The sequence below is a fragment of the Schistocerca piceifrons genome, chromosome 2 (genome assembly GCF_021461385.2).
Source record: "Schistocerca piceifrons isolate TAMUIC-IGC-003096 chromosome 2, iqSchPice1.1, whole genome shotgun sequence".
Lineage (NCBI taxonomy): Eukaryota > Metazoa > Arthropoda > Insecta > Orthoptera > Acrididae > Schistocerca > Schistocerca piceifrons.
In genome coordinates, this window is record NC_060139.1 from 777121324 (window position 1) to 777133381 (window position 12058).

Sequence of the window (12058 nt, forward strand, 5' to 3'; positions counted from 1 at the left end):
ATATTTAGCTAAAGCTTTTATCTAATACTTCAAAGTAAGCATTTAAATAACTTTCTGAATTCAAATTTTGCTATCAGTTGTTTACACCCTGGAAAATTTAAAACCTGTGATGTACATAGAAACCCTAACCATCCTTGCATGACACTCACAAACTTACACTCATGGTGTTAGCGAATGTGTACAAAAAATCCTGAAAACCATAATACAGTTAAATAAACATGCTAATTTAAGCGCCAAGTGTCATTCGCTTCAAAGTGTTAATTAAAACAAATGTTTTGTATAAAAGTACAAAAATTTATTAACCTGTACAAAACAAACAGCAATATAAAAATATTCTCATAACAAATACTCAAAGTCTTTGAAAATAAATGAGAAATGTCTTTAACATTTATTCTCTTAGCCAGACAACACACTATTCATTAATAAGAAACCTAATTTTTCTTCTTTTAAACATTTAATACAAATAGATAGATGCTCCTGAATATGTAACTTTAGTCAAACACAAAAAATAATCTAGCAGTTTAGATCATCATCACTCTTCATTACAGTTTGAAGAAATGTAAATAACTCATCTCTCAAAGTGCACTAGGATCACACATAGTGGACAAATCAGAACAATTGCAAACACACACACACACACACACACACACACACACACACACACACACACACACACACACAGGGGGGGGGGGGGGGAGGGCAGGAAGGACCATCCTTTCCCTTTGTGCTTGTAAACCCATGCATAGAGCATCTGCAACTCAACACTAGTACTACCCGATCAGAAGTCATCTTATATCAACTTCAATTTTTAAAACTTTGGTATCTGATCTTCAGATGAGGTTATGAGAGGTAACTACTGTTACAGACTGCATATGGCACAGTGTTGAGAAATAGGAATATCGTGATGTACAATGTTCAATAATGAAAACGCTAGTAAAGATAGCTTACGTCATACCAAGGACTATGGAATATTAATACAAGAATAAAGTACGTACATAATCATGCCCACTGTACAGCATGTTCATTTACAGTGATCTTGTGTAATGTATGTACATTAGATCAGAAAAATAACACAATTCATTACCGCATGGTAACTTATTTACAAGGTTCACTTTTATTAGTACACGCTTTTATTTGTGCACATTTGTAAGGGAAATACAGATGACTGTTTTGGGCTGTGATCTGGTCATTTTAGAATGCCCTGAAGACTCCAGTTTGTACATTCCTACTCTGCACAGTAATCATGATGGCTGTACATACCATTAACTGCAGAATGCAATTTTATTTGTTTGGTTGACTGTTATTATTAAGTAGTTTAAAATGCATCCAGATTTAATCTAGGAAATTTGCACAAATGCACAACCATTTGTGAATAAGCGCAATTCCAAGACTGGACTGCGATACAATGTACTGAAAACTGCCTTTTGGAAAAATGTCATCCAAGCAAGATTATAACACAAATCCAAAACAGTATAATGTGTATTTTAGAACTGTTTGCCTGCAGGATCATTGTTATTGTGTGTACTGTCTGCATTCTTGTGTTACTCAAAACTCAATTCTATGGAACAGGTATTACAATAAAACATGGGTGGTTTAGGTTATCAGAGTAAGTAATGGAGATTAAACAACTTGAATGTAATGCAATAGCAAATACATATAGAATAATAAAAATAAACTAGATAAATTTTGAACACTGCAGGTTTGGAAGAACTATGAAATGATTATAATGAAAAGATATGCAACTGAAAATTTATAAGCTGGTCATACACCTAAACAAAACAGTGAATGTTGGTTACGAAAAACTAAGGATGAAGTAAAATCCAGGTGGCTGAAATGATATATCTTTGGGGCTTTAGGGACATGCAAGACATGAATCCAACAGAAATTAGCAGTTCAACAACTGAAAAGTTTGCTGGTGATGAAATTTAAAGAAACAACTGCATCAATATACTTTGAGAAAAGACCATCAATGTTCACAAAAGTTAGCTCATAAGTAGAGAAGAAAAGTAAAACAAGCTGGAAGACTGTAGTGATGGGCTGGAAAGAGGTAAGGATGCCTAATCTGGAATTTGGGTAGTAATACAATAGTTCCCGGTTAAGTCCTGAGCTTTCGGATTATAACTTTGGTATGATCAGATTATGACAAGTGATCAAAAATCTGATAGTAAATTTGTCAAAGTGAACTGCTCTCTGTGCTTGACAATCAATAAAGAATATGTCAATCAACAATAGGTGTAATTTTTAATATGATAAAGTGACTGTATTTCAATGTAGTTTAAAGATTTTACGACAAAATTATTCTTTGTTTAAAAATAAGATTCCCATTATCTGAAAGGCACACAACTTGAGCAGTCATTACGATTTATATTTACAGTTCTTTGCACACATACCATAATGCAATTGAAGTTATGATTTGTGGACAACACAGCTGGTCTCTGTTAACTTCCAAATTTATGATATTAAGTAGAAATTACCCTGTCAAATAAAATTGCACTCTTAAGCAAGAAATGGAATGTGTCTCCATTCACCACTAAATGGGTATATATTTAACAAGTTCTTTTTTAATTTTTATTACTATGTACAATAAATTGTAATTGAGGTGGGTTCCAGGAACTGTTCCTAGGAAAATGGAGATGATACATTAATAAGTGAAATAATACTATAGGAACTATATTTCATGGTGCTGACAACTGTCTTAACTCAGCACTATTGGCATTAAATAATGACTGATTCTCAATGTCCATTACAGATAAAATAAAGGCAAAGAACTGTACAAGTTATGTTAAATATGTACTAAAAGTTTTAACAACCTAAATATTTGAAGCACATGGGCTAAAATAATGAAAACACATAAAATCATGACTGCAACAATTTCAAATTTCTATTCTTGCCCAGAACAGCAATATGACAAGTTTCAAATCAACAACCGAGTTATGTAGCTTGGAGTCACACAAGTTATCTTCACTGAAGCAATAAAATGTAATAATTACACAGTGGAATGTTAAACATGACCTCGTTTTCACAAATACTGCAAAGAACCAGAACAAGTGTTCCAGCTGTACAAAAACTAAAACATAGTTTAAGCAATCTGCACCTTGCAAGTCATGTTCAGTACGTCGTACATTGGATATTTCTGTCACATTATTTTCTGCAAGTACTGTTGCAGAAACGTCAATCATACAGCAGCAATTCTATAATATAATGACAGAGAGCCTTAAATCAAGGCTGCTATTCATACAAATTGTTACATAAGTGTTATGACAAAGAATTAACACAATTCACAGAGGTATTAATAATATATATGAAAGGGTACGGGGAGCAGAGCATTCTGCTTAACCTGAATGGAGTATGTTGTGGGATAGCTGAAACAATTTTGTTGAGAATATACTGAAAATCAGCAATACTGATCAATGCAAAAGAAGCAAAACTTAAACGTTACCAGTATGGAATTGCCCATACTCACATGCATTAATATTTTCAAATACACGGTCAGATAGAATAAAGTATGTCTTTACACAATATTACACAATTTTCTGATGGACACAGTAGCTGTATGACTATCACTTCCCTACAAATCTATTTTCTAAAATTAACACACAACATATTCAGTTTTTCACTGGATCATAATATCTCTACAGAAAAAAATACTTCCACATGATTCACAACAGTAACACCACACTGTGCTGTGTTGTTTGCTTTTCCTGAGAGCACTTTATTTAAAGTGGTTCCAGAACAGATTGCCACATTCTACAGAAAGAACAGCCTGTCTGACAATTTGTCAGACGGCTCCTTTCTGATATTCTGTCCTACAAGATGGGCAAGCTTGTGTGCATACTGTAGTAAAAAGAGAAAAAAAATCATCAGTCACTTTCAACAGAATAAATAAATTTCAAAGTTTCATGTATAATGCAACATAACAAGAAAATGTTAGTAAGAAGAAGGATCTTAATGAAAATACAATAAAAGAAATACAAATAAAACACTTCTACTTACTCAAATTACACAGGCATAAAACAAACCATGAAACCAACATGTGAATGAAACAGGGTAATGTAATATGTTAAAGCTATATTTAATGTGGATAACTGTTCAATGAATACAGTGGTAGAGGGATGCAGCAGTTTTATCAGTTAGAAATAAAGAGAGTGTATGGAGTTGTTCGAGATCATCATTACCATCAGACTCAAATTCATACTGACAAGCATATTTTTACATTAATCTCCAACACAAAATCGGCAAGAAAGACTGGTGGAACATGACGCAAACCAATGACTTTTCTTCAAATCATTTGTTGATTTCTTAAAGCCTATAACGGTGATGACTGGAATGCATTATTCAGAATTTTGAAGTTACCACAGATAAAATACAATAAGCAAAATTTCTCGGCAACTTGTGCAAAAACGAGACTGCCAGTATAACAGTTTAAGGACGTGAAAGGGAGTCAGTAGCTGAAAAGTGAATGAGACAGGGTTGGAGAGACTAACTCCATGTTATTTAATCTGTACCCTGCACAAACAGTAAAGAAAACCAAGGAGAAATTTCGCGAGGGAATTAAAGCTCGGGGGAAGAAATAAACAGTTTACAGTTTGTCAATAAGATTGTAATTCCGTCACAGATGGAAAATAACCTAGAAAAATCAGTCGAATGATATGAATAGTATCTAGAAAATATGTCAGAAGGTGTACACCAACACAATAAAAAAGGGCAATTCAGCGCAGTCGACTCAAAATGAGATGAGTGCCAAGGGAATTATTTTACAAAATGGGCAACTACAAAGCTGCAGATAAGTTTTGCAGCAAAACTAATGGTGGTGGTGTTGTTGTTGTTGTTGTTGTGGTCTTCAGTCCTGAGACTGGTTTGATGCAGCTCTCCATGCTACTCTATCCTGTGCAAGTTTCTTCATCTCCCAGTACCTACTGCAACCTACATCCTTCTGAATCTGCTTGGTGTATTCATCTCTTGGTCTCCCTCTACGATCTTTACCTTCCACGCTGCCCTCCAATGCTAAATTTGTGATCCCTTGATGCCTCAGAACATGTCCTACCAACCGGTCTCTTCTTTTTGTCAAGTTGTGCCACAAACTCCTCTTCTCCCCTGTTCTATTCAATACCTCCTCATTAGTCATGTGATCTATCCATCTGATCTTCAGCATTCTTCTGTAGCACCACATTTCGAAAGCTACTATTCTCCTCTTGTCCAAACTGTTTATTGTCCACGTTTCACTTCCATACATGGCTACACTCCATGTAAATACTTTCAGAAACAACTTCCTGAACATAAATCTATACTCGATATTAACAAATTTCTCTTCTTCAGAAAAGCTTTCCTTGCCATTGCCAGTCTACATTTTATATCCCCTCTACTTCGACCATTATCAGTTACTTTGCTCCCCAAATAGCAAAACTAACTCACTACTTTAAGTGTCTCATTTCCTAATCTAATTGCCTCAGAATCACCCAACTTAATTCGACTACATACATTCCATTATCCTCATTTTGCTTTTGTTGATGTTCATCTTATATCCTCCTTTCAAGACACTACCCATTCCGTTCAACTGCTTCTCCAAGTCCTTTGCTGTCTCTGACAGAATTACAATGTCATCGGCAAACCTCAAAGTTTTTATTTCTTCTCCGTGGATTTTAATACCTACTCCGAATTTTTCTTTTGTTTCCTTTACTGGTTGCTCAATATACAGTTTGAATAACATCGGGGATAGGCTACAACCCTGTCTCACTCCCTTCCCAACCACTGTTTACCTTTCATACCCCTCGACTCAAACTGCCATCTGCTTTCCGTAAAAATTGTAAATAGCCTTTCGATCCCTGTATTTTACCCCTGTCACCTTTAGAATTTGAAAGAGAGTATTCCAGTCAACATTATCAAAAGCTTTCTCCAAGTCTACAAATGCTAGAAACGTAGGTTTTCCTTTCCTTAATCTTTCTTCTCAGATAAGTCGTAGAGTCAGTACTGCCTCACGCGTTCCAATATTTCTACGGAATCCAAACTGATCTTCCCCGAGGTCGGCTTCTACCAGTGTTTCCATTCGTCTGTAAAGAATACGCGTTAGTATTTTGCAGCTGTGACTTATTAAACTGATAGTTCAGTAATTTTCACATCTGTCAACACCTGCTTTCTTTAGGATTGGAATTATTATATTCTTCTTGAAGTCTGAGGGAATTTCGCCTGTCTCAAACTTCTTGCTCACCAGATGGTAGAGTTTTGTCAGGAATGGCTCTCCCAAGGCCGTCAGTAGTTCTGATGGAATGTTGTCTACTCCCTGGGCCTCGTTTCGACTCAGGTCTTTCAGTGCTCTGTCAAACTTTTCACACAGTATCATATCTTCCACTTCATTTCCATCTACATCCTCTTCCATTTCCACAATATTTTCCTCAAGTACATCGCCCTTGTATAGACCCTCTATATAATCCTTCCACCTTTCTGCTTTCCTTTCTTTGCTTAGAACTGAGTTTCCATCTGAGCTCTTGATATTCATACAAGTGGTTCTCTTTTCTCCAAAGGTCTCTTTAATTTTCCTGTAGGCAGTACCTATCTTACCCCTAGTGAGATAAGCCTCTACAGCCTTAAATTTGTCCTCTAGCCATCCCTGCTTAGCCAGTTTGCACTTCCTGTCGATCTCATTTTTGAGACGTTTGTATTCCTTTTTGCCTGCTTCATTTACTGCTTTTTTATATTTTCTCCTTTCATCAATTAGATTCAATATTTCTTCTGTTACCCAAGGATTTCTACTAGCCCTCGTCTTCTTACCTACTTGATCCTCTGCTGCCTTCACTACTTCATCCCTCAAAGCTACCCATTCTTCTTCTACTGTATTTCTTTCCTCCATTCCTGTCAATTGTTCCCTTATGGTCTCCCTGAAACTCTACAACCTCAGGTTCTTTCAGTTTATCCAGGTCCCATCATCTTAAATTCCCACCTTTCTGCAGTTTCTTCAGTTTTAATCTACAGTTCATAACCAATAGATTGTGGTCAGAGTCCACATCTACTCCTGGAAATGTCTTACAATTTAAAACCTGGTTCCTAAATCTCTGTCTTACCATTATATAATCTATTTGAAACCTGTCACTATTTCCGGGCTTCTTCCATGTATACAACCTTCTTTTATGATTTTTGAACCAAGTGTTAGCTTTGATTAAGTTGTGCTCTGTGCAAAATTCTACCAGGTGGCTTCCTCTTTCATTTCTTACCCCCAATCCATATTCATCTACTACGTTTCCTTCTCTCCCTTCCTACTGCCAAATTCCAGTCACCCATGACTATCAAATTTTCGTCTCCCTTCACTACCCGAATAATTTCTTTTATCTCATCATACATTTCATCAATTTCATCATCTGCAGAGGTAGTTGGTATATAAACTTATACTACTGTAGTAGGCATGGGCTTCGTGTCTATCTTGGCCACAATAATGCGTTCACTATGCTGTTTGTAGTAGCTTACCCGCACTATTTTTTTTATTCATTATTAAACCTACTCCTGCATAACCCCTATTTGATTTTGTATTTATAACCCTGTATTCACCTGACCAAAAGTCTTATTCCTCCTGCCACCGAACTTCACTAATTCCCACTATATCTAACTTTAACCTATCCATTTCCCGTTTTAAATTTTCTAGCCTACCTGCCCCATTAATGGATCTGACATTCCATGCTCCGATCTGTAGAACGCCAGTTTTCTTTCTCCTGACAACGACATCCTCTTGAATAGTCCCCGCCTGGAGATCTGAATGGGGGACTATTTTACCTCCGGAATATTTTACCCAAGAGGACTCCATCATCATTTAACCATACAGTAAAGCTGCATGCCCTCGGGAAAAATTACAGCTGTAGTTTCCCCTTGCTTTCAGCCGTTCGTAGTACCAGCACAGCAAGGCCGTTTTGGTTAGTGTTACAAGGCCAGACTGTTGCCTCTGCAACTACTCAAAAGGCTGCTGCCCCTCGTTTGTCTGGCCTCTCAACAGATCAACAGATACCCCTCCATTGTGGTTGCACCTACGGAACGGCTATCTGCATCGCTGAGGCACGCAAGCCTCCCCACCAACGACAAGGTCCATGGTTCATTGGGGGGGGGGGGGGGGGGGGGGGGGGGGCATAACATACACAAACTAATTACAAATCCATTTTACATGAAAGCCATCAATTCCTCTGATCTTCCCATAAAATTAGAATAAAGGCTTTTGAAAATGCCAGTTCACTGAAAATAAAAATCAGAATCATATCAATTTGTAATTTCTGGTGTTAAGCACACAATGCCATTACACACCTTCTTCCATTGCCCTCTACTCATTTTTGTGGGCAGTGTTCCTCTGCACTGACAACAATAAAACCAAAACAAAAAAAATGCTTGAATCCAGAATCACCATTGATACTTCCATTAACAAATATTCAGCCATGAACTGTGTGTGAGGGAGGGAGGGAGGGAGAAACTGTAATACAGTTCCTGTACTTATTTCATACATTTATACGATAATCCTCCTTTTTGTATTTGGTAAGTTATAAATTTTACAATTTATTTTGTATATAGTTATGTATAACTTTAATTAAAGATTACTCTAGGGCAAAGCCCGGGATCTTGGGGTACTGGCTGGAATGGAAAACTGTCTCTATGACCCAGGGAGAAAAAAAGGTGGAATACGACTGACCTACCTGACTATCAAACCATCGCAAACAGAAGCATTTCTATTTTAAGCAATTAAACCATCACATACAGTAGCACAGCACGAATTTGTTGCTGTCTTCAGTTCACCTCTATTTCGCCACAATGACTTTTTAAACTGAAACCATTTATGTTACGAAAGAATATTATGCTACTCACCATAAAAATTACACGCTGAGTTGCACACAGGCACAACGAAGACTGTTACCACTTGAACTTTTTGCAAAACCATTCTTAAGCAAAGGCCCCCACCACACACACACACACACACACACACACACACACGTGTCTCTGGCAGGGCTAGAGATAGCAGTCTTGTGTGCACTTGAGGTGTGCTTGCTTGCATGAATGTGTGGTGTTTTGTTTTCTGAAGAAGGCTTTGTTCAAAAGCTCATATGTGACAGTTTTTTCGTTGTGCCTGTCTGCCACTACATGTATCATCTTTACAGTGATTAGCAACCAATCCTTTTCAAAAAATTGTTGATATTCCAACATGGACTTTCCACTTTTTGATTATGCAACTAAAGAGGTTGAAACATATTGGTAGCACATTTCATACATGGCACTGCATCTCACTTTGAGGTAGCAATACAGCTCTGGCAGTGTGTCATTAGCTCTTGAGCCACACAGACGTGTGTTGTGGTAAGGTCTGAGGTCTGGCCGAGTTTGGAGGGAGGGGGAGAGGGAGAGGGAGAGGGAGGGGGTGAGGGTGGGGGAGGGGGAGATGAATTCTTTATGTTGCATGTCAATTAGCATACAAGTTAGCTAATCAGGCCATTGTGCAAGCAAATTCAAAAGGCCCACCAGAGACGGTGTCACCAAACACGTTCTTCGTTTGGTTTCCTAAAATCTAAAGAGAGAGGAATACAAAGTTCAACATGGGACAATAGTGAGAACCGAATCTGAGCTAAAGGCGGAGTAGTCTCATACACTTCTATCTATGCTAGGAGAACAACTTACACTATTTTATATGGTAGGCCGCTTGAATTTGCAAGAGCAACAGCCTGATTGGCTAAGTTCAATAGCTGTCACTAAAAGAAACACACTTGAAAATCTCTCAATCTCTCAGGATTTTGAAGCTTCACTGTTCACAAAGTGTTTGAAAAAATTTCAATATTAAGTGCTTATTTAGCTCAGAAAAGTCAGTAATGTCAGTTTTTTTCTCATCCTCCTTTCAAAATTTATTTGGTTATTGATTTATTTTTAAATGGTTTCAGTTCTCTGATACTGCAGACGTGTGTGCAAGTTGCATTTGCATGAGTGAGTGAGTGTGTGTGTGTGTGTGTGTGTGTGTGTGTGTGTGTGTGTGTGTGTGTGTCTACTGCTGACAAAGGCCTTAATGGCCGAAAGCTATAATTGTGTGAATGTTTTTGCTGTGCCTATCGCGACTCATTAACTCCACTATATAGTTAGTAGCAACTTTCCTTCTCTGGTATTGTTACATTCCATCCTGGATTTTCCATTGTTTGATTAATTAAAAAATGAGATATCTACTTGTTGCACTGGTCCAGATGGTACGTTACCCACTTATGATTTGCAAAATAAACTAACTGCTAATGATTATAAAAATATTTATTTACAAAGAAATACATATTAATATAATAGAAGGACACATTCCACGTGGGAAAAATTATATATAAAAACAAAGATGAGGTGACTTACCGAACGAAAGCGCTGGCAGGTCGATAGACACACAAACAAAGACAAACATACACACAAAATTCAGGCTTTCGCAACAAACTGTTGCCTCATCAGGAAAGAGGGAAGGAGAGGGGAAGACGAAAGAAAGTGGGTTTTAAGGGAGAGGGTAAGGAGTCATTCCAATCCCGGGAGCGGAAAGACTTACCTTAGGGGGAAAAAAGGACGGTATACACTCGCACACACGCACATATCCATCCACTCATACAGACACAAGCAGACATATTTAAAGACAAAGAGTTTGGGCAGAGATGTCAGTCGAGGCAGAAGTGTAGAGGCAAAGAAGTTGTTGAAAGACAGGTAAGGTATGAGTGGCGGCAACTTGAAATTAGCGGAGATTGAGGCCTGGCGGATGACAAGAAGAGAGGATATACTGAAGGGCAAGTTCCCATCTCCGGATAGGTTGGTGTTGGTGGGAAGTATCCAGATAACCCGGACGGTGTAACACTGTGCCAAGATGTGCTGGCTGTGCACCAAGGCATGTTTAGCCACAGGGTGATCCTCATTACCAACAAACACTGTCTGCCTGTGTCCATTCATGCGAATGGACAGTTTGTTGCTGGTCATTCCCACATAGAATGCATCACAGTGTAGGCAGGTCAGTTGGTAAATCACGTGGGTGCTTTCACACGTGGCTCTGCCTTTGATCATGTACACCTTCCGGGTTACAGGACTGGACTAGGTGGTGGTGGGAGGGTGCATGGGACAGGTTTTGCATCGGGGGCGGTTACAAGGATATGTGTGTATGTTTGTGTTTGTTTGTGTGTCTATCGACCTGCCAGCGCTTTCGTTCGGTAAGTCACCTCATCTTTGTTTTTATATGAAATACATATTAATGTTGAGATATGCAAGAGTTGTTTTAACCATACACAATAATGTCAAATCTTTTGAAGAACACTATTGGTCATTCACTTTCTCACCTCCACAAATACCACAAAATTTCAAAGCAATTATTGTCAGAAGTCGTTCACTGCATCTTCAGGTGATGAGCCATATGCTTCTGGATATTTTTGACAAGGCAAGTTTTTGTAAAATAGCCAATATTCCAATTCTAGTGCAGGAAACACCGACATGGACAGGGACATCAAATAGTTGTCCTTTTCATTTATTATAGACATGATGGACACATACAAATATATGATGTCAGACAATGAGATTTTATTGATTTTTCTTGTTATAGTTCAGACCTCTAAGCTTCTCGTCCAAGTATTCTTTAAATTGTGTAACAAATGGATGGTGTTTTGTAAGTTTAGCCAGCAAATCCTCTGCCATCTGACTGGCTTCCCATTCAGATCATCATTCCTAATAGTCATGCGGTGACTTAGATGATCCTTCCAGCTGCTAATCTTCTCATGGGTTATTTCGTGAACAACATACGGTTTGTCACCCTTTCTTCTTGCACTGCTGACTATCTAGTCAGCAGGATAGTTTGCTTTTCTGATTATTTTTTTCTTCTGTAGCGATTGCCAAACGCAATGAATCACATTCAATTTCACTATACCAGCAACTATGAATTTTAAACTAATGTTAGATATTTCCAAGACAATGATCAAGCACATTGCAACAATAAATTTTTTTAATTTCTGTCCTCCAAAGTGTTCGCTAAATTAGGAAATGTGATTTACTGTTGCAAGAACAGATTTGAAGTATTCATATGAATGGTTTGCTATCTTACAGTTTCCTCGTTTTT

At 37.8% G+C, this 12058-nt stretch overlaps 1 protein-coding gene across 1 annotated transcript in view; it reads right to left on the reverse strand.

Annotated features, from left to right (window-relative positions):
* Window positions 1–349: 349 nt before the first annotated feature.
* Window positions 350–12058, reverse strand: part of LOC124776941 (piwi-like protein Ago3) — a 219971-nt gene continuing 208262 nt past the window's right edge. Inside the window, exon 18 of the mRNA XM_047252163.1 lies at window positions 350–3834. Within this exon, the coding sequence (XP_047108119.1) occupies window positions 3748–3834 (87 nt within the window). The 3' untranslated portion in view covers window positions 350–3747. The remainder of the gene's footprint in view (window positions 3835–12058) is intronic.